This window comes from Podarcis raffonei, chromosome 6 (genome assembly GCF_027172205.1).
Source record: "Podarcis raffonei isolate rPodRaf1 chromosome 6, rPodRaf1.pri, whole genome shotgun sequence".
Taxonomy (NCBI): domain Eukaryota; kingdom Metazoa; phylum Chordata; class Lepidosauria; order Squamata; family Lacertidae; genus Podarcis; species Podarcis raffonei.
This window is the reverse complement of record NC_070607.1, coordinates 54,045,309-54,068,215: the sequence shown is the minus strand read 5'-3', so window position 1 is coordinate 54,068,215 and position 22,907 is coordinate 54,045,309. Positions and strand designations below refer to the sequence as shown.

General features: G+C 43.2%; 1 protein-coding gene across 1 annotated transcript; it reads right to left on the bottom strand.

Annotated features, from left to right (window-relative positions):
* Window positions 1-3,948: 3,948 nt before the first annotated feature.
* On the bottom strand, window positions 3,949-22,264 carry LOC128416014 (uncharacterized). The gene is made up of 6 exons (XM_053393006.1): window positions 21,412-22,264; window positions 19,870-19,982; window positions 18,620-18,720; window positions 7,734-7,843; window positions 5,447-5,543; window positions 3,949-4,256 (listed from the first exon to the last, which is right to left on the bottom strand). The coding sequence occupies exons 1-6, from the start codon at window positions 21,885-21,887 to the stop codon at window positions 4,245-4,247; spliced, it is 909 nt and encodes a 302-aa protein (XP_053248981.1). The 5' UTR covers window positions 21,888-22,264; the 3' UTR covers window positions 3,949-4,244.
* Window positions 22,265-22,907: the final 643 nt, after the last annotated feature.

Here is a 22,907-nt window from a genome sequence, read left to right as displayed (position 1 = left end):
GCCAAGAAGAAACACCAGTAGTTTCAGTGACTAAAGTCTAATTATTGCCAGAATATTGGGAGGTTGATGACGATGAGAGCCAGTTCTCCACTATTCTGAGTGGAGCGGGAACCACCTATGCTGAAACCAAGTAAACTCATTACAATACATAATTTTTTAAACTATGAAGTATTGTAAGGCGTCTCCTTGGTTTCACCATATTTGTTGATAATCATAGGGTTCCTGCTCCACTCAAAATAGTAGACACTGACTCACCTATAGCTTAAATATAAACAGAAATAGAATATTTCAGGCTGAGAGATTTTGGTAGCATCCGTCTATCTCAAAAGAAAATGGAGTGTGCTTCTGGGGGTAAAGTCCAACCACTGTGTTAGCAGCACTGAAGTGACCTCCTTGGGGCACGAGCCTGGGCAGTGTGTATGGAGGTCCTGGGCTGCCCGGATGACAAGACCCCCACCCCAGCCTCACTGACATACATTGGTACCTCATCTTAAGAACTTAATTCGTTCTGGAGGTCTGTTCTTAACCTGAAACTGTTCTTAACCTGAAGCACCACTTTAGCTAATGGGACCTCCTGCTGCTGCTGCACCGCCGGAGCACAATTTCTGTTCTCATCCTGAAGCAAAGTTCTTAACCCAAGGTAATATTTCTGGGTTAGCAGAGTCTGTAACCTGAAGCATATGTAACCTGAAGCGTATGTAACCTGAGGTACAACTGTAGTTCAAAGGAAAGCAGAGCAATATATTTGGCACCACCTTGGCTGCATGAGTTGCCAGAAGGAGGCATACCAGGCATACAAGACTCCATCCAACCATGTTAGGGACCCCCCTCCAGATTTATGTAGGATGTCCCACAAGGCAGCAGAGGTGTAGGATCAGAGTTATCCTTCTCCTAGATGGGCTTCTTTCCCAGATTGACAAGCTCCATCTGCCCCTCACTTCCCTCTACAGCTTGTACAGAAACCACCTTCTTGACTCTAGGGTTGCCTTATTTCAAAAAGTGAAAATCCAGACACTTTGGCAAAGTTTTTTGAGCTTTTTTTCTACACTTCTGACATTTAAGCAATTTCCGCCCGGACACTGTTTTCAAAGGCCAAATCCTGGCTATGTCTGGGAAATTCTGGACATATGGCAACCCTATGTTAGACCCATTATTGGTCTCATCTGCATGATCTGCCAAAGCCTGTCTTTGCATGTAGGGGAAGTCCCTAACTGTTTGAGACTCATCCGCTACCCTCACCTGGTTTAGCTGGCCAGTTGAAACTGTTCCCAGGGTGTGGCTGCTGTTGCATGCTGATGGCTTCTAGGAGGCACAGCAGAGAGCTGAGTGCAGGGTGTGATGAAAAAGTTGGTTTTGCTTGGATGGGTTGGATCAAAAAGTGTTTCTTTTGTTTTGTTTTTCCCTGCCAGCAAATGGTTAATGAACAGCAGCCTCCAACTGGCCATTGTTCCAGGAGGGAGAGTTTAAAAGGAGAGGATTTGAGAGATGGTTAGGTAGAGTAAGGTTGGGTGAGTGGGTTGGAATAGAGGTTTGAGAGGTTAGGAGATAGGTAGGGAGACAGGTTGAGGTAGAAAGTGAATTTGAGAGTTCGTTCTGGGGGGAAACAACTTCCACTCTTAATGTATTGTGAAGGACGGAGTGTGGTGTCCTGTAGGAGGAATAGACCGGAATTTTACTGGGAGGCAGAGGTTGAGCCAGGAGAAGTAGGAGCTGGAACGGAACAGCCTACTTGGGACTCAAATCTAGTCTGGAGGGTAGATTCTTCTAAGGAAAAGAAGAAACTCCCAGCCCAATGAAGGGAAGGGGGTGTGGAGAGCCCTTGGGTCTATTGCTTAAGGTACCTCAGGAGCAGGATTGTTAAAGGGGGAGGATAACTGAAAGAATCACTGTATAAAGGAACCAAATCTATAACGCAAAAACAACTGAGGACGAATTAAAGTGTAATTGTACTGTATGCCTGAAGCAGCCCAAGTTTAATCCATTTTTGTTACATGCTATCTTGCCTTAAATAAATCTTTGTTTATTTAAAGAAAACTTGTCTGAGACTTCAACTTACTAAATATCCCCTCACAAAGGTCCCCCGCAGGAGACTCTGGGTTAGAATTTTAAGAGGAAAGGAAACCTTCAAGTAAAGGGTTGTTCAGTGAGGTGAGGGCAAATTCTCTAAGTGAGAGAGGGCCCAACGGCATGAGAGGAAAAAGTGCCGTCGCGCTCGTCATATATGGTGGAGACCAAAGGCAGACAAACTACACAAGAAGGAGCATAACAGGTCCCCCAGCAGAGGTACTACTCAGTTTAGTCATGATCCGTAAACTTGTCTGCAGACAAAAACCGGCTCCCTCAGCCCGAAAGGGGAGATGAGCCCAGCACCCCATAGTCAAATTTGACAGGACTTAACCATCTAGGGGTCCTTTATCTTTACCTTACCTCTCCTAACACCCCATACACCCCATATATAACAAATATATAAAAGAATATTCCATAATTCCTTAAATTCTTATTATTGAGCCTGGTGTCTAACTAAAGAAACCATGTACAATATTGAGGAGAGTCTTCTAACTGAGGCACAATAATCAAAATAGGTAGCAGTAGTAGTCAGAGGCTTTTGCATATATCTTGGAGACAAGTGATGGCACCTAAGATGATTAGCCCACAAACTATGTGCTTTTGTGAAATAGACACATTAGCCGTATTCTGGGTGCCAGCTATACTTACGCTGCAAAGCTAAGGGCAAAGCAACTGCAGATCCTGAAAAGTAATCAATAAAACCTGTACAAAAATAGTAACTGCTCTATTTTGCAATCCCCTGGGAGTCAACATGTATGAAGAAGGCTTTGTCGTCTGGCAGGTTTGCAGGGTGTGGGTTTCCTCTCATAGAATTCCCAGATTAGCAGGGGCCTTGGGCTGCCAGAACTATTCCGGCTCAATTCTCACAGCCTGTGGTTAAAAATGCCACAGCCTACACTTCACCTCTTACAAGAGGCTGAAGGTATAAAGAGAGCAGCAAGATCCATTTCCTAGTCCAAATCCACACTCTGAAACAGAGGCAGGAACAAAGGTTTTCAGGTTTTAGAACTAGGAAAGATCTCTTTATGTGACTCTGGAGGGTAGCTGCCAATCAAGAGTTGAATAATAGAAAGCCCCTCCAGACTAGTGTTTTATTGTTTTTTCTGCAATCTCTTCTTGACTCAATAATAGAGCATTTATGGTGACTTTGTTCTTAGTTTGTTCCATATTGCATCTCTAATGCTGCCACATTATTGCTGTCTGAAGGGGCTATCATGAAACAAAAATGGGAAAAAGATAAACCAGAACATTTGTGGTATATATAATTATGGGATTTCACCAGGAAGTTATGGGATATGCGTGTGACCATCCAACATTTTTGCACACACAAACAGTATTGAATTTGGGCTTGTGTATGACCCCCTTGATATCCTCATGAGCAGGAATCATCATGAATGCATAATGAAAAGGTCTGGAGGGACCCAGAGTACATTGAAGTATAAGACCTCAACTGCCTGACCCAAAAAGTTAAATAAGTGGAGCTGAAGAGAATTTGCCCTTTCCCTAACGATCTTCAAAAGTTTTTCTCTGCACATGTGAGTGCCAAATATTTTGCTGGATATTGAGGTCAACATCTATGTTGAGTTCCCATACATAGTTCACCTTTCAGCTTGTCCTGTGCCTAGAAAGCACAGATCCAAGTGGTTTTCTGTTTGCCCCACTGATTTCCCTGGGAAAACCAGCTCTTTAACACTATCAGAGTAAACATCAGTTCACGGACAACCCGCTTGACATTTGTTCTGATTCAGCAGTTAGTATTGGGTTTTCCAAGGTGAAAGTGGTGAGACAAGCAGATGTCTGAATGAGCCTTCTGTGTTTCATGAAGCCTCAAGAGATGTCTCGCTTTGTCATGTGTGACATTAAAAGCACACAAAAAAGATATGAATTCACAGGAAAACTTTAATGAGGAGGTGGAAGAGCAGTTCATCAACCTGAAATATATACTACGAACACATCTGGTGGATTTGTAAGGGGAGCACAGGGGAAAGTGGGCAACAGCTATACACATAAGAAAGAAAGAAAGAAAGAAAGAAAGAAAGAAAGAAAGAAAGAAAGAAAGATTTAAAACAGTCCTGGTGGGTTACAAATAACAATCCTTAGTAGACCATCTTCCTCACAGCAAGCAAAGTGGAGAAGGGTGCAGTTGGCAGACTCAAAGTGACTCCGACAGTGTTTCCTCAGTGCACATTCTAACAAGGGTGGAAAGAAAGAATAATGTTACAAAGGCATACCAACGATCACTCTGAAGTTCCATTGTCACTGATATCCTACATTTGAATCCTACTTTCTCCTTCAAAGTGGTGTTGTGAGCTCACAGTCATCCTGAAGAATATTTGAGAATACTTGTCAAAAGCAGAGCCAGCCCTAAGTTTGAAAGGCCCCCTGGTAAAGGGCTCCTTGGTGGTCCCTTCCTCTGTCAGTGGCAGGTCTCCTTCAATGTTGGTGAGCTCTGGAAACAACAGCCATGGTGGAGAGCAGTAGCAGCTTCAATCAGTGCTGTGCGGCTGGAAGTTGCCATTTTGATTTCCAAAATATAACCAATTGTTGTGGGGCATTGTGGGAAATTTAAATGGTGGCTCTCAATCCTAGTCACCTGGTGTTGATCAGAGCACCAGACAAAAAGTTGGTGAGCATCAGTAGCTGGCCAGATGCCTGAGGATGCCATGTGCTAATGCCAGTCCATTGTCACCCAGACAGTTTTATAGCCTAGCAGTAATTTAAACTTGGGTTTTCTACACACTAGCCACTGCTCCACACTGGTCCTTTATCTTACTCTACCTCTTCTCCCTGCTAATGCAGACATGTAAGATGATGCTCCATTAATTAATAGCCAAGAAAAAACTCAAGGAGCTCAGTCCATTATCCTGACTGCTGATTGAAAGAAAACCCCAGTGAATTCAGCATCCATGAAGATCAAGGCATGACCCTTTCAGGGATTCAATTTACCATCTGCAAGTAAAGTTGTTGTCTACATTCACAGTTACAGTTGATGAGGTTGGGGTTGTGGACTTTCCCCCTCCCCAACAAAGGTTATTTGTCTGCAACAGCTGTGTTGCATGCAGAAATTCAGCAGGTGCCATCCTTGGTGGCATGGCAATGAAGTAGTGTTCAGAAGCTGCAACTGTTGAATTTCTGCCCATCATGTAGCAGTTAAAAGCTCAGAGCCTCTGCCAGGAGGGAAATGGAGGTGATTCCTGGTTTGCCTATGAGTTCCATGACCCTGTCATTCTCACTAGAGAACTAGAAGAGCGGAGCCCTCTCTTTCGCTGTTTCAGCAAAAAAGACAATCCTATACCACTTTAAAGACAAAAAGTTAGGAATGTTGGGAAAGTGCTATGAGCCTCCATTCCCTCCCAGACTATATTAGCATCTACAACACCTTAGGGTGCTCCAGACTTCCAGCATCATTTCTTCCTGGACCTCTGAGTGCCGTCTCACAGTCACCAGCCCCTTCTCCATCTTCATTCTCAGGAAGCCTAGATTGCATTGGGGCAGGGAGAGACAGAGTTAGATTAGAAGCGTTGCTAGCACTGATGGAACCCAGTAAAATCTTGACTGTTCTCATTTTACCAGTTAGGCCATAAGTAGAGAGAGCTGGGGAAATTCTACAAGCTACAGAATAGCCAATGGCAGTGACCCCAAAATTGATATTGCAACCATCAGTTGCTTTAAATGTCTCATAAAGACATCTTCCTGCCTAGGTTTTCCTGGACCCTTAAGACTGGATCCTGTTTCTATTTGCTTCAATCTCCAAAATTCCTGCTTTTATACATTTTTTTTATTGGGTTTGTGTTCTATTTTTGTTTTCATGATATTGTTTATTGTTTTTATGTTGTACACCACTCAGGGATTTTTTAAAAATATTAAGTTGTTTATAAATGCTCTTATTTAAATAAACAACTGTGACTGCCCTAAGGTCATAGCTTGGTTCAATGTCAGAATCTGAATAGCCATTCTCATTCCTTTCTCTAAAATCTGAATGCTATAAATAAAATAGCTTCTACAAAGTACAACAAGCAAAAGTCAGTCTCAGGGCTCCAACTATCACTGGCTTTATTTTAAAAACAACAAGAAGTTTATAACAGATTAAACTTCATGTGCAGCTTTCAAATTAATTTACTGCACAGCTCTCTAAAGGACAACTGTTATACTATTATGCATTGCCCTCAAAAGGATCCAGCACAGTACCTTATCAGTAGGTACTTCAATGCTCATTAAAACAGAGATGTAATGAGAGTTCAAGGTAATCATCTGTTCATCACATCTGTAGCACTTCTAGAGGCCAATTAAAGGCAGATTAAAGTTTATCCGGGTGATCAGTGATCAGTTGTTGTTGCTGTTCTTAAATTTCTGTACCACTATTTATCCAATGATCACAGTGATTCAACCGTATTTTTTTAATTGCACAAAAGGTGGACCCCAAGTTTGTGAGACGACCATCTGTTTGCTTTTTAACAGAAACAGAGCATTTATGAATTCTACTGTTGGTGTAGATCAATGTTATACTTAAAAGGAAATAGTTTTTTAAGATTTACAAAATGGTAAGTCATTGCTATGGGTAAGAGGAGGGTGGTGATGCCTTTAATTTCAATACACGTGGGATAGTTTTAATTTATATTATTGGGGCGGGGAGCTGAATTCCCACAGCAGTGCTTTTGAATATGTCAACTGGATCCTCAGCAATAACTGTGCATATTCTGTGTAAGAAAATAATTTTAGGAAGGCCTGAGGATGTCCTATTAAGTCCTTTACTTTTTCTGTGGGTCTATAATATATCATGGATAGCCAGCCTTTGGCACCGGTGTTATAGGCAGCACAAATAAGAGAGGCTTAGGACTATAGCATATTAATTATGAGCCCCCCTGCTACACAGCCAACTGCTCCCTGTTCCCCAGCTCAGCAGACTCACACAAAGGCACAGGATGATGAATATGGAATGTGTACATACTAGGGTGGCACTCTCTAAGACTTTGGACTTCACCTACGGCATATTTGTCAAAAAGATTTGCCACCACCAGGGTTGGTTTTTACTAAGATTTCTTTCACGTTCATACACATTTACACTTATATATTCAACACAAACAAATTGCAGATTTAAAATGTACAATCGTATATATCTAATTATAATCCTTACAGCAGATTAAGAAAGAGTAAGTATTTTTAAATACATCCGTAAATTAAAGACTCCGTATCAGTGTGACTCACTATAAATTCTCCATTCCAAATTATTGCCCCTTAAACCAGGGTGTTTTCTTTTAATCAAAGTACTGTAATGCATTTTAATGCCTTTACGGCCACTATTGGATACAGTACACACTTTAGCCCGGTAAATTTGTTCTAAATTGGACAGTGACATCTAGTGGTCACATGTGGTACTATCCAATGTTGTTCCCAGCACTCCACCTGACGATTCATTTTCATTTATCAACTCCAGTTGGCTTAGTGAAGAGCTGAAGAACCCTCTTTAGAGTACAAATCTGGTGGTCCATCATTGTCCTAGCTGGAACCTCTGCTTAGGGGCCAGAGGCACCCCACAATCTTTTGTTGCTCATTCTCATTGGTTACATTCTACATTTCAACATCAAATTGCACAAATTTTGGTATTTGGGGACCATCTACTCAATGTTTCAGAATTTGGGGGATGAAGAGCACCACAAAAAACTTACCCACAAGCACTGCAAACTGCAGAGGAATTTGATAGGGTGACATGAGGTCTGGGTGTTGCAATTCCATATACCATTAGATCATCTTCAACAACTGGTTGTACTGGAATATCCTGAAGATGGTGCATATATATATATATATTTTAAAAAAACATATTCAGAAGATGTGGCCAGATAAAATGGAATTTAGTTTTAATTATCCAATTATAGCAAGGTTTCTGAAATTGCATAAATACCTGTATTATATTATTTCACAAGTGGACCAAGAATGTAATTTTGATTTTGAACAATTATGGATGTTTGAAATCTGATTTTATTGGGACTGCATGAGTGCAGTTCAATTTTATTGATATTAGTCATGGACTGTTGCAAAAATGAAATGACCAAAAACTTACAAGATTAAAACAGAAAGAAACAAGCAGAAAGACATGCCTGCATAAGAAGGAAATACTTCTTGTGGGAAGAAGCTCCATCGAAATTGGTGAGAATTATTTCTGAATAAACATGCTTAGGACTGTTCTGCACGTTTCTGTGGAAGACCACTGTGTTTAGTATGTATGTTTAGTAAGTATGTTTAGGATTGCAGCCTAACACAGCAACCCTATGCACCTATTACAGTGGTACCTCAGGTTAAGAACTTAATCTGGAGGTCCGTTCTCAACCTGAAACTGTTCTTAACCTGAGGTACCACTTTAGCTAATGGGGCCTCCCGCTGCCGCATGATTTCTGTTCTTATCTTAAAGCAAAGTTCTTAACCCAAGGTACTATTTCTGGGTGAGCGGAGTCTGTAACCTGAAGCGTCTGTAACCTGAAGTGTCTGTAACCTGAGGTACCACTGTATGCTGAGGAAGAAGATGTGCCACTGCTCTGCCAGAAGAATGGCCACCAATATATCCTACATGTGTTCAACCCAGCAGGGGAGGGGGAAGTAAACAGCTGGAAAATATAAAACAGGATAAAAAGAGCAGACACACACCCTGTGTGGGTGCACTGGTGGGAGTACCAGATTGGCTCCACCAATGTGCTGGCATAACACAGCCCCCCCCCTTCACCTTGCCCCTCCCACTTCCAGTAAGTTTCAACAACTTCACTACCAGAAGGCCAAGTTTGTGGTGGGAATCTGAGGCGAGATACCCATGTACTGGAAGTTGTCCTCAGTTCCATTCACCCCACAGGGCCATGTTAAGATGCAAAAATAGTTTACTGCTGTAGAAGATTAGACTTCAGTAATACAGTCCTTGGTGGCAATACAGAGATACAGATACAGTGAACTTTGCTTCAGGATGAGAACAGAAACCGCGCAGTGGTGACGCAACTGCAGCAGGAGGCCCCATTAGCTAAAGTGGTGCTTCAGGTTAAGAACAGTTTCAGGTTAAGAACAGACCTCCAGAATGAATTAAGTTCTTAACCTGAGGTACCACTGTACAGATACAGATACAGATACAGATACAGATACAGATACAGATACAGATACAGATACAGATACAGATACAGATACAGACAAGGACAAAGTATCTCTGTTGCTCCAGCTTTAAGACATAACACAGACTCCAACTCACAGAAAGGCTCACTGACTGACTAATGAGCTGACGTGAGCTGGGTTCACAGCCATAACAACTGGCTTTGCTGACCTTGCACCTGCTTGCTTATCTCATACACAAGGTGATTTGCGCCCATGAAGGAAATTAACCCTTTCCTCCATGCCCAGTTCCTCTGGGCATGTGCTAAGTCTTGTGGGCTGTTATATGAAACTTCCCCTTTCCCTCTGATTGGAAAGCCAATGCACCAAGCAACAGAATAGTTAAAATTATGACTAATTATGGTAACTAACTACTACTTACTGTAATTCTGCTGCAATACCCAGCTATGTAAGCACTCCCAATCATAAGGCACTAACGGTGTTGAGGGCAATGTATATGGTGCGAAAAGATGCTTATGAAGCCATTTCCATGTGGCTTCGAAACATGTTACTAAAAATAGGCATGATTAAGCCCTTTGCACAAGCGCTTGCTTATCTGTGTGGTAAGGTCTGAAAGAAAAACATGTGCAAAAGCCATTGCTATAGCTGGAGCTACTTGCTGTTTTAATGGGCAGAGGCGTTGTGCTGGTACAGTGGTTAAGAAAACAGGCAGTTGGGAAATCCCCCGTCTTCACCTCCGCTCTGAGGTGGCCTTAGGCATGCTACTGTCTTTCAGATCTTGCCCTCCACACCCACAATACGAGGGCAAAAAGGTTGCCCTACTTTTCAGCGCTGTTGTAAGCTTACTGAGATAATGTATACAAAGCTATTTGAATGCTTAAAAGTGCTATTTAGGTTTATTGTCATGTGATGCTGGCATGTAACAGCTGACTCACAGGCAGAAACTGACAGAATAGATTTTCCAAGCATGGTGATGCTAGCACTGAGAAATAGTTTCCACTCTTGATTTTTGCTTTCTTGGACTGAAACATGCCCAGGGCATTGTGGGAAAAGTAATATAAGGGATGTCACCAGTGGCGGACTTTGGGCTTTCAAATTTCAGTGCCGCCCAGTGCAACACCAAAATTTGGCACATGCACCTCATTGCCTCTCACCTTCTGTTCTAAGTCATTATTGTGGTGCCCCCTCCAGTGCCCTCTCAGTTCAGTGCCCAGTGTGGGCAAACCGGTTGCGCTCCTAAACCCGCCACTGATGGCAACCAAATTGCAGTTACCAGAGCGCTGCTCTTGAGGGGGCCCAAGGAAGACAGACTTTAGCACGCAGCTACCCAAGGAAGTCAAATGCTGATGTTAGGTCTCTATCCTAGTTTTTTGGACACTCGGCTGCTGATATGTCAACAACAACAACTTTAAAACGAGTCTCCAGTGTGAAACTAGAATTTAAATTAATGCGGAGCTAATCAGCTTATTTGATTGTATTTGTTTAGGACACAGTCTGAATCAAGGTCTCCCTTCCAATATGGGTGTTAAATTAGCACTGCTAAAATGAAGTCACTGGGATTACATCCATACATTTTTTTTTTTTTACTTACAAAGTTAAAAAACATTTAATTACAAACTCGCCCAGTCAGATTCATGTGCTTCTCAATACAGCAGTAAAACAAACAAAAACAGGCAGTGAAACTTTGCCTAGTTAACATGGTTAAAGTTCCTAAATTATTGGTATAGGAACAGAAGAGAGGCTTGTTAGAGCCATGCGGTCTGAGCTTGGAGCAACCAGGTCAGACCTCTATGCATGCTGAGGTTCTCAGGTAGACAAAGTTGAACAAAGGGTGAACAATGGCTCTGACAACCCTTCCTCCAAGGTGAGGAGGAGTGACCTAGTTAAAGCTGGCAGGGCAGCTTACTCTGGACTTAGCTACATTAGTCAAAAAACAGCGTTTTGAATGCATTATAAACATGCAACACCAGTTGGTGCTGTAGAGCACAAAACTTTTCTATGCGATTTTACATAGCATTTTTTTCTTTTGTTATAACAATTTAATTTATTACTTATTTATAGCATTTTTCCCTGTGTAGATCCACCCTCTATGGCATTAACTTCTTTATGCATTAATTAGACTTAAGCATGTTGGTTATATGTTATCCCACATTTATTTATTTATTTTTTTAATATTTTATTTAGGATTTTCTTGTTTTACAGAAGTGTAATGCCTCGTATTTTTTTTTCCCATGTAACATTTTTACAAATCCGTTTCATTTGTTGAGGCATTAGGGGGAGAAGAAAAAAGAAAGAAGAGAGAAAGGGGGGGGTGGAGAGAGGGAAGATGGATGGGGGTGGGGTCGGGTGGCAGTGTTTCTATTACGCTTAGTGTATGTAGAGTTTGGTGTCAGCGTTGTTTGTGTTGTTCACTTGTGTTCCTTTGGTAGTGAGAGAGTTTGGGGTTGGCGTAGGGTGTGATTGTTTGTTTGTGATTGGCTGTGGTGATCTTTGTTTTCGGGTGTGAGTGAGGTGGGTGGGTGTTTTGGATCAGGTTAGCCATATTGATTTGTATGCTGTTGGTGGATTATTGTCATTGTCTTGTTGGGCTGTGTATGTGATAAAGGGGAGCCATACCGGGGTGAAGGTGTCTTCTTCTGTTTGTCCCCGTGTCAGTTTCAGTTTATTAGTTAATTTTTCCAGTAGGGCTGTTTCCCATACTATTTGGTACCATTGGTCCATGCTTACTCCTGACAGGTCTCTCCAGTGTCTGGTTATGGTGTTTCTGGCTGCTGAAAGTAGGTGGGTTATGAGTTCTTTGTGGTGTAAATGGGCATTGTTGTCTTGGAAGATGTTTAGTAGGGCCAATTCTGGGGTGATATCTAATACTTGTTTAGTTATTTTACATATTTCTCGTATGACTGTTGCCCAGAATAGTTGGATTTTGGGACATTCCCACCACATGTGGAGGTATGTGCCTGTGGAGGTGCACCCTCTCCAGCATTTTGGTGAGGTTCCTGGGCGTATTAGCGCTAGTTTCCTTGGTGTTAGGTACCACCTGTAGGTGAGTTTCAGTGTGAGTTCTTTTCTTTTCGTTGATATGGATTTAAAGGGAGGTTTAGACCACATTCTGGTCCATTGCGTGGGGTTAATCTCATAGCCTATGTCATTCTCCCATTGTTTTTTGATTGCGTCTAGGGGGTTTGTGGGGTTTTGGAGTATTATTTTGTATATTGCGGATACCGTCCCTTTACTGTTTCCCTTTGTTGTTAGGAGGAGGTTTTCGAAGGTTGTCAGGGGCCTAGTTGCTGCTAATTTTACTGTTGGGTTGTTTAAGAGGGCATGTAGTTGGTGTTGTGTTAACCAGGGCATTTGGGTGTCTTCTAGTTTGTCTTGTATTTCTTGTGTTGACAAAGGTTTGTTATTTTTATAAAAGTCTATTAGGCGATATAAGCCTTTGGTTCGCCAGGTTTTTATCTGGAGGTTTTGTGCTGCATGGTGGAATAATGGGTGGTACGCCAGGGGGATTAGTGGGGATGGGGTTGGGGATAGTTTGCCTATTTGTGTTTTCCATGCTTTGAGCATGGTCTGTGTGTACCTGTTGAGTGTTGTGGGAATTTTCTTTAGTTTGTTTGGGAGGAGTGGGTATGCTGTGGTGCAGGTATTTTCAATTGTGTCCCTCTCTAGGTGTACCCATTGTTTTGTCTCATCTTCTAGTATATATGGGATTATATGTCGTATTTGGTTGGCAATGTAATACGCTTCTATGTTGGGGATTCCCCATCCTCCTTCTGAGGTGGGGAGGTGCAGGCATTTGGGGCTTATTCTTGGTTTTTTATGTGAGAAGATAAAAGAGTGTAGTTTCCTTTGCCAACTGCGGAGTTGGGTTGGGGGGATCCAGATTGGGAGGGTTTGGAATAGGTAGGTTAGTTTTGGGAGTGTGATCATTTTGATCATGGCTATTTTGTCTGAGAGAGTGAAACTCATGTTATTCCATGTCTTTAGGTCTTTGTTAATTTGTCGCCACAGGGGCTTGTAGTTGTGGAGGTGCAGTTTATTGAGGTTTCTGGTTATTTGTACCCCTAGGTATCTGGACTTGGTGTGGCAAAGTTTTATTTTGGTGACCTTCGTGAGTTCTTTTTGGGTGTGAGGAGGGGTGTTGAAGCACATAGCTTCTGACTTTGTGAAATTTACCTGTAGGCCCGACACCATTGCAAATGTGTTGAGTTCTCTGATTAGGGAGGTTGCTGTGTTTATGGGGTCTGGAGTTGTGACCATTAGGTCATCTGCAAAGAGCCCTAATTTATAGGTTCTGCCTTTTATTTCCACTCCCTTGATGTCTGTGGCTGCTCGGATGCGGATTGCTAAGGGTTCCAAAGCCAGGATAAATAAGAAGGGAGACAGTGGGCATCCTTGTTTCGTGCCTCTTTGGATAGCTATAGTATTAGAATCCATATTATTAGTTCTGCATCTTGCTGAGGCTTGGGAGTATATTTGTTTGAGGATTTGTAGGAAGTTGGGGCCAAATTTCATGTTAGTTAGAACTGCTAATATGTATTTCCACTCTAAGCAATCGAAGGCTTTGAGGATGTCTAAGGACATAATTGTCAATGGGAGTTTGGTTGCCTTGCTGTGTTCGATCAGGTTCAGTAGTTTCCTGATGGGGTCTGTTATATTGCGGCCAGGGACAAAGCCAGTTTGGTCTGGGGCTATTAACTTGTGTAGGAAGATTTTTAGGCGGTTGGCCAAGATTGATGTGAATATCTTGTAGTCTTGGTTTATTAATGAGATTGGGTGGTATGATTCTACTTTGAGGCTATCTTTTAGTGGTTTTGGGATGGAGACTATTTTGGAGTGGGTCCAGGTTTTGGGGATGGGACCCCCTTTTATGATGTCGTTGAATAGGCGGGTCATGTAAGGCATCAAGGGTTCTTTGAATTTCCTATAGAATTCTGCTGTGAAGCCGTCTGGGCCTGGGGCTTTGTGTGGTTTCAGATTTTTGAGGACTGCATCTATTTCCTCTGGGGTGATAGGGCTGTCCATGAATTCCTGTTCCTCATCAGTTAGGGTAGGCATGGTCAGTCCTGCTAGAAATTTTTTTATTTCCCTCTCTGGTGGGTTATGGGAGGTGTATAGGTTGGAGTAGAATTCTGCAAATTCTGAGATTATTTCTTTGGGGGAGAATGTTATGTTGCCGTCTTTTTTGGTGATGCAGTGTATTCTTGTTTTGAGTGCTTTTTTCCTACATCTATTTGCTAGTAATCTGGAGGTTTTCCCTCCATATTCATAGAAACGTTGTTTAGAGTATAGAATGTTGATCATTGTTTTGTTGATTTCTAAGGAGTCTAGTTCTCTCCTTTTTTGTTCTATAAGTTTGAGGAGTTTTTTAGATCCTGTTTGTTTGTAGCGTGATGAGAGGACTGTGATGTCTTGTTCTATTTTGCTAATTTTTGAGGTGGTTTGTTTTTTAAGGAATGTTTTCTCTTTTATGCAAGCTCCTCTGGTGACCGCTTTCATTGCGTCCCATAGGAGGGGGGTTGTTATATTGTCTACATCGTTTTCCTCGAAGTAGTTTTGGAGGGTTTTTGTGAGATTCTCTCTAATTTGTTTGTTTGTAGTTAGGATGGGACTGAAGGACCATGATGGGGTGGTTTGTGTTCCTTCTCCTATTTTAACGATGACTTCTACTGGGGCGTGATCTGTGATTTTAATGTTACCTATGTTTGTTGATTCTACTGAGGGGATCAGACCCTGTGTGAGTAGAATGCTGTCCAGTCTGGACACTGTATCATGGCGTCCCGATTGGAATGTATGGCTGATGTCTCCCGGGTTTTGCTCACCCCAGATGTCATAGAGACCCCTGTTTTTTAGCAATTTTAGTAATTTGTAAGAGTTCCTAGTTGTTGGAGGTTTCCTTCGGAGGAAGGTTGCCCATGGGGTTGTAGGGTGGATATCTTTCAGGGATATGCCTTTCATATTTAGATTGAGGTCCCCTCCTAGGATTGCTTCCCCTTCAGAGAAGGAGAGGAATTTGTTTAGTGTCTTCTGGAAGAATTCTAATTGTTTCGCGTTTGGGGCATATATGGAGCCGATTGTCAGTTTGATTTTGCCGTCTAGTGTCCCTTTAGCGAAAATGAATCTGCCTTTTTTGTCCTTGAGGACTGTTGTGGCAGTGAAGTTCAGGTCTCTACTAAGTATTATGGCTACACCACGTGCTTTCCCTGAGCCTCGTGCGACCCACTGTTGACTGAAGCGGGGGTCGCTCAGGAGTTTGCTGCCTTTGGGTGGGTTGTGTATTTCTTGTAGGAAGGTGATGTGTGGTTTCATGGTGTTTATGTATGAGGTGATGCGCTTTCTTTTGATGGGGTTTCCCAGCCCCCTCACATTTAATGTAATTGCTTTAAGGTTAGCCATCTTGCTTATCTGTTATGTGGGGTGATTCCCTGCCAACCCGTTCGGGTTGTCTTGTGTCTCTCTCTTCGTGTTGTTTAAAGAACCAGTGGGGTTGCGCTGACCTAGGGTGTGGTGGGTGGGGGGCTAGTGGGGTTAGAGTAAGATTTGGGTTAAAGAGTAGGGGGTAAGTTGTGGAGAGTTTCCTATATGTACTCATATAGGTGTTTGTTTGGGGTATTTTGGGCCATCTGGCATTTAGCCGGTTGGTCCTAGGTCTCAGCTGGTGTGGAGGGCCGTGTTCAAGGACAGGCCATCCCCCCTGTTGTCTGCGATAGGGGGTGATCAGCGAGACAGTGTGAATTGACTTTGTAACGTCACTGTCAAGTATAAGGTTCATAAGCAATGTTGCCAATGTTTTGAGCAACATTGTTGGTGTGTTGGGGTGGGGATGTGGGTGCTGGTACGCTCTGGTGCCACCATAGTGCTGGTTGGGTATCAGATTTTAGCCTGATTGTGGGTTGTGTTATTGAGGTTGGAGTTGTTTTTCCTTAGTATGGAGTATGGGGATGTTGAAGGTGTGGGTGATGGGGGGTGTGGTTGAGGTCGTCTGGACTGGTGTTGGGGTGAGGATTTCTGTGGGGGTGCGGGGCTGGGGGGGATGTTGATGGTGTTAACTAAATCTATGTTTTGGAGGAAAAGAGGGGGAAAGGGGGGGGGAATCACCAGTCCTTCAGTTTGTGGTTTTTCCCTGGTTGCTTCATTCAGCTGGGATTGTTGTTGTTGTAGGGTTGTCCATCTGCGATGAATTGGTTTGGTTAATCTTGGTCTGGTTTCTTGTGTCGTATGGCCGGCGGGACGGTTCTGAGCATGATGCTTGCCTGTATTGGTTTGCGTTGTTGTGCCGCTTCTCTTGTTTCTTTTTCTTCTGTACCGTCGTCCAGTTGTTTGCTGTTGTTTCCTCGTGGTTGGGGCTGTCACTTGGTGGGTTTGTCGGTTGCCATTCCGGTGGGAGGTCGAGTTCAAGGTTCTTTAGTAGTTGCAGGGCCTCAGATATGTTGGTGGCCGTGTGTTGTGTTGTATTAGTTGTTACAATGAGACGGAAGGGGAAGCCCCATCGGTATTTGATCCCTGCTTGTTGGAGACGCTGGGTGAATGGGCGCAGGCTTTTCCTCCGGTTTAGGGTATCCTGGGATAAGTCCTGTAAGGCCAGGATGGGGGTTTCTCCATATCGAAGGTTGGTTAAGTTTCTGATGCTGTTCCATACCTCTTCCTTCTTTTTGTAGCGTGTGAAGCATACAATGATGTCTCTTGGGGGGGCGCTGGGTTTTGGCATAGGTTTTAGGGCTCTGTGAGCCCTCTCCAAGTCATCTGCCTCAAGTTTCAGGCTTGGGATTATGTTTTTCAGCCAGTGTATAATTAGGTCTGCTGGGCTTTTCTCCTCTGTTTTTTCAGGAAAGTTGCGGAAGCGGATGTTACAACGTCTATTGCGGTCTTCAAGGTCGGCTTGCTTAATTTTCATCTCTCTGTGTTCTGCTTCCATTTGGTTTACCAGTTCGTCCAGTTTCTTGTTCACACGTGCATTCTCCTCCCGGTATTGCTCTATTATTCTTTCTTGCATTTGGTTCTTGTTCTCTAGAGCTTCCACTTTGGAGGTAAGATTGTTGATTAGTACCTGCATGGGAGCCATTGTGGCCTTCAGTGTTTCTTCTAATCGTGCTTCTAATCTTGCTTCCATTTCCCTCAGGTCTCGTTTCGTTACTGGGCGGTCATCATCTTGAAGGGGAGTTACGGTCTTAGCGTTGTTTGCCATCTCCCTGGTTGGTGGCATCTCAGTCTCCCTAATGGTTTTGGTTTGAGGTTGGCTTGGCATCCTCTTGGAGTAGAGCGGTGGTTAGGAGTTGTGGCAGTGGTGGTTCCTGAGTATTGTTGGGTTGCTGAGCTGATCAGGCTTTGGCTGGTGGCTTGTGCAGAGCGTTTGGATTAGGTGGTCATTTGTGTCACTTCTAGCCTGTGTTTCAAGAACTTCTGTAGGGCTTCTGTAGTTGCCTCAGCGGTGCCGCCAAAGCGGGGGGGGGGCAGGTAAGAAGATGAGTAGACTAACGGACAGACAGTTCATATAAAGGGAGGGGGTCAGCAGGTAGAGATGCAAAAGATTAGGGGGTGGGGCCAGGGGAAATATTTGTTTCGGAGGGGGTTGTATATACCCCAAAGGGGTGCTGTACTGGGGTCCAGTTAAGGTGGAAGTTGGGGTTGGGAGTGCACTCAGAAGCAGAGACAGACAAATCTACATCCATACATTTGAGCTCTGCATAGAAATGTCACATGCTGTACATCTCTTGCATTTCATGGTCTTTTATTCCACTGTTAATCAGTTGTTGTCCCCCCCTCCCCGGGTATATGTCTTCCAACAAATAATAGCACTTAATGCAGCTGATGAAGTGGGCTACTGCTGAAGGGTATGACTGCTGGCCCTGAATTATTTTGCCATACCCTATTTCAAGGGTTTCTTAAGTATCTCTAAGACGTCTGCTGTTATAATTTAACATTTATTGAGCACCACATTTATTGTTATAATTTAACATTTATTGAGCACCACAAGATCACAGGCATGACAACTGTCCCTATCTGGACACAGTTTCTTGATGGAGGAACTACCACTTGTAATATCAAGACTCCTTGATATTTTCTATTTGCAAGTCAGGTGTTGTTGCTTGCCATTTTGCTGATTGCTACTAGAACTACTGATTCCTACTGCTGTGTTGTTCCTTTTTCATTCTCACTGGATGATAATAGCTATTGTGCTTGTGGGCTGATTGATGAAAAGGTGGGGTGTTATATTTAAACAAATAATAAAAATAAATATGTGGCACTGGCAGCTAGCATAGATACTCTCAAATCCCACCTATCTTTTGATTTTTAAGCAAAGCAAATTTACATTGCGTTCTAGAGGGGATTCTAGAGGGCAGCTCACAATGTAATTTTGTTACCTTCACTCTTCTGAGGGAAATCACATATTTATCCTTGCTTACGATATAAAAATGCCACTTGCAGAGAGGGAGGGGGGAAACCCCAAAACAACTCCCTGTCTCATATTTACCCCTTTAGAAGCAGGAAGCCACCGGCGCTGCTTGTACATATTGAGGAGTCTGTTCCATGGAGAGAGGTCTGCTTTTGGAGGTTCCCCTTCTTGTGCATCTTCTGTTTAAAAGAAAAGCCACGGCACCAACTCGTGAAGTCTCTCCATATAATCAGGGTGGGTTGTAATGCCCTCTAAATCCAGCAGCCATTCAGCCACAGAGCTTGAGGCTGCACAGGCACCAGCTAAGGAGTCGGGTCAAGGAGCAGGGCTCTGAACCGGCTGCTGCAGATCAGGAGACCGCTATGCTTGAGGCTGTGAGAGAGGAGGCTCCAGAAGAATCTCTTAGTCTACTAAAGCCGGTAGGGTCAGGGCCCAAATCCTCACAGCCAACTTCCTGTGAGTCTGAGAAAACAAATGCCTCCCATAGTACCTCTCCAGATCAGTGGTGTAAGATAAGATACATTACACTGGGGTGGAGGGGGGTTGTTGTGGGGGATTCTTACTGTTGTTGAAGTTAATTTTTTGCATCTTTATTTCGGATTTTTATGATTACTTTTGTTATACTTGTAGTTATTTAACTTTTGATATGTTGTAAGCCACCCTGGGCACAGTTTTAACTTAGGAAAGGCGGCATACATATGAAATGATTGATTGATTGAATTTCCCCACAAGTGAGGAGAGCCTGAAGGAGGTAGCCTGGAGACATAAAACCAGGCATAGGCAAACTCGGCCCTCCGGATGTTTTGGGACTACAGTTCCCATCATCCCTGACCATTAGTCCTGTTAGCTAGGTATCATGGGAATTGTAGTCCCAAACATCTGGAGGGCCGAGTTTGCCTATGCCTGCATAAAAGGCTTCAGCCTGCTCTCAACCTTTGTCAGTGAAATCTTCTCACTCAGAGCTATCTGGACACCTGCAATGTTTGACCCACTTAGTCTCCTTGCTGCTTTCACTGTGGGATCAGGCACTGGACCAGCATCTACTGGTGTGAATACAGCCTCTGCACATTATAATTCAATGGAATCACCTAATAAGAACTGCAGCTGTAGTTCTTACCCATCTTTAATGGGCCATCTGACATAATGGTGGGTGTTCCTGATTGTAAGGTTTGCCTCCTGCTTGCTTGAAATACATGTCTCAAACCTCAGACATCTGGTATTGAATAGGATGAAAACAATTAAGTCATAGCAGTTTGGGGGGAGGGGTAAAGGTACTGTTGGACAGCAGCTGCCATATGGGTGAGTGGGAATCTTCTTCCAGCCCTCACCTTTCAGTAGATGCTCTCTTTCCTCTTCAGCGCTACAGCCTTTAACATCAGTCATGGATCCAGCAGACATGGCAACTCCATCATCTGCACACAGGACCTGGGGAAATTCATCCCTAAAGTCAAACACACAATTATTGCATAGAAGAAGGGGACATCCACATCAGTGCTTCATTCATCACTTTTTTTCTTCCCACCCTAATATCTACACCCAAACGCCACATCTTTATCAGCAATGATAACTGCTACATTGCCACAGACAGGTGGATTTACTGTAGTGAATAAAAGCAATGATGTTGATGGGGATTAAAATTTTAAGAGAGAATTTCCTGGGATGAGGCCTGTCTCTAAGTCAAGCCCTTTAGTTGACTACATGAACAAAGCCTTCAGTCTGTATCTAAAAGACCCAGGTAGTTAGTCTCCATGATAATCTGTGGTTTGTAATAACAGATTATGGAAACCTCTTCACATGGAAATCTTACATTAAGAATTATTCATGGCAGCACTGCTTATGCAAATTCCTCTACTTAAAATTGAATTATTAACCGTTAATGATTATTCATTATACACGGATGGGAGGTTTAAGTGCAACTCTAGGATTGCAAATTTTGTTCTCAAAAATCCAGACACCTCCAGCCAAGCGCTTCTGAGCATGTCCAGATCTCCATTTTCCTCTTAAGATGGTGAAAGGGCTTTCCCCTTGAAAAATAACTTCAGGGTAAAATGTGTTGGAGGCGGAGCATGTGCAAAGTGGTTTTTTTTGTAACAGGGATGTTCCTTTTTCGGTCCAAGGGCCTCACTTTCAGTCTGTCTCCATAGGATTTGAACAACCTCGAAGAAGGTAGCAGACAATCGCTCAGCTGAGAGGAAGATTATTGAGTTCATCTGCAAGGCAGCAAAAGCAGATCTCCATCTAACAACAGAGTGCACATGCATTCATATTATTGTGCCTGCAGACACACAGATGTGCTAAATCAAGTTCTGCTGCATTTTTTCTGACTTTGCATCCTCTGCTGTTGGCAGCCAGTCTAAATGATAACAAGTCAGGCTTGTGAAATTCTGGTTGGCTGCCAACTGTAGTAACCCTTCCTTCCACATGCATTTTTATGGTTAACATCTCATACAGTGAACTTCAGTTAGCAAGGCAAAACCCCACGTATCTCAACTCAGTGTGTGATAATCAACCTCATGGAAAGTTTAGCACAAAATTAAGTGTTCGGCCTTTTGAAGCCCAAAACAGCCGGAACAGTCAACGAGCAATTCCATTCCTAATTAGTACCCATGTAATACAGCCAGAAGCCAATTAGCACAAGTGGTTTTTGTGAAGGGCTTTGCAATATTTGCCCATCTATTTTCACACATTCCTGTATGGGAAGCAATCTGAACGGATATTAAATCGTATTAGAAATAACTGAGTTTTACTCGAAGTGGATTTTAGTCATGTTCATTAATTTCAGTGGGTCTACTCTGAGAAAAACTTAGCTGAATTAGTTTTAAACACTGTTCTGTGTGCTGAGACTTGGCCTCAGCGTTGGTGACACTCACTTTCCCACTGTCTCCCTGTCATCAGATTCTTCTTCCTTCTCTCCCGTGACAGGAACTTTCTCACATGGGTCCTTGGCCAAGCCACTTATCATGGGGTTAGCAAAGCCATCTGAGTCTCCCATCTCCATCCTAGCCGAGTGAAATGAAGCGGGCAGTTTGTTCTCATTCGTAGGGGTAGTGTCTCCCAGACTTAATTCCTTCAGCAACGATAGCTCTTCAGGGCAGCTGCCCATCAACCCCCCACAGATCTCACTGGGAGAAGTCTTGGTGGCATCAGGCTCTTGGCCTGGCAAGGTTGCTTCAAGCCCATTTTCGGGCAGAGGAGAGTCCAGGAGTTCACTCTTGGCGTTATCTTCGTCTTTCGCCTTGGGTCTCTGCCCCTCTTGTGTGACATGCCTGCCGCTCCCAAAGAGGTTTCTGAAGAACTGGAGCACCCAGGGCCTGCTGGAAACAGAGGAGGCTGTGAGAGTATCCATCGATCTTCTGCAGGCTAACTTTGGAAGCTGCTCTGGCACCCAAAGGTGGCTGCTGGTCTCAACAGATTGGAATCAGAGCTTCAAATTGAAAAACCAACTGCTCAGAATCTTCTGAGGATTCTAGAATTCTTGGAGGGGGTGGAGCCACAAGAGAGATCACCCAGTGGTTTTGCAATCCGGAGTTCACCGTTTGCTCTTCTGGCTCAGCTAACAACAACAAATTAACAGATTAAAAGATGGCCAGGAATGGAATAAGAGCTCTTTGGGGATATCTGTGCAGGTCTACAGCTCCAAATATCTTTATTATCTGTAAAAAGTCTCAGGGCACTGGGCCGAAGTTATAACTCTCAGAGCAAACCAGTAACATTTGAACAACGCTCCAATCAGGGAAAGGTGGTTCAATTGAAACAGAGGAACCTGCCTTATACAAGATGAGGCTATTTGTCCATCTAGCCTAATAGTGTCCGTTCTTACTGGCAGTGGATCGCGCTGACTGCGAGTACAGATGCTATGCATGTTAAATTATGCTGAGTGTGTGCGTGTTTTGCAAAGATCAACGTGCTTCGATCCATTTCCAGTGTTCAAACATGGTTAAAACAGAATTTCATTTTGTAGCCAAGACCAAACAGTGCTGGGTACAAAATATTTTGTCTCCTATGCAAAACAATAACACGACTCACACTTTCAACTAGGACAGGAATAATTTATAATTGTGTTTTCTGGAAAAGGTGCATTAGAACATAGAAAACTGCCCTATAACAAGTCAGACTATTGGTCCACCTGGCTCAGTATTGTCTACACGGACTGGCAGCAGTTCTCCAGAATTTCAGAGAGGAGTGTTTCCCAACCTTACTAGGAAATGTCAGGGATTGAACCCAGGACCTTCTGCTTTCATCCCGCAGATGAAAAATAGTTCTTCTTAACCTGTATATTTTGCTCTAAAATGCTTAGTTTGGTTAGAAACGAGTATACACTTCCAGAGTTAATGCTATGCTAAATACATTACTACTGTTAAATTAG

Coding starts and splice junctions, on each gene's coding strand:
- LOC128416014 (XM_053393006.1), bottom strand. CDS start 21,887: ATGGATACTCTCACAGCCTCCTCTGTTTCCAGCAGGCCCTGGGTGCTC. Junction 7,844..18,619: donor GGCTTCCTGCTTCTAAAGGG/GTAAATATGAGA, acceptor CACCATCTTCAG/GATATTCCAGTACAACCAGT. Junction 5,544..7,733: donor GCAGTTTGCAGTGCTTGTGG/GTAAGTTTTTTG, acceptor AATGCAATCTAG/GCTTCCTGAGAATGAAGATG.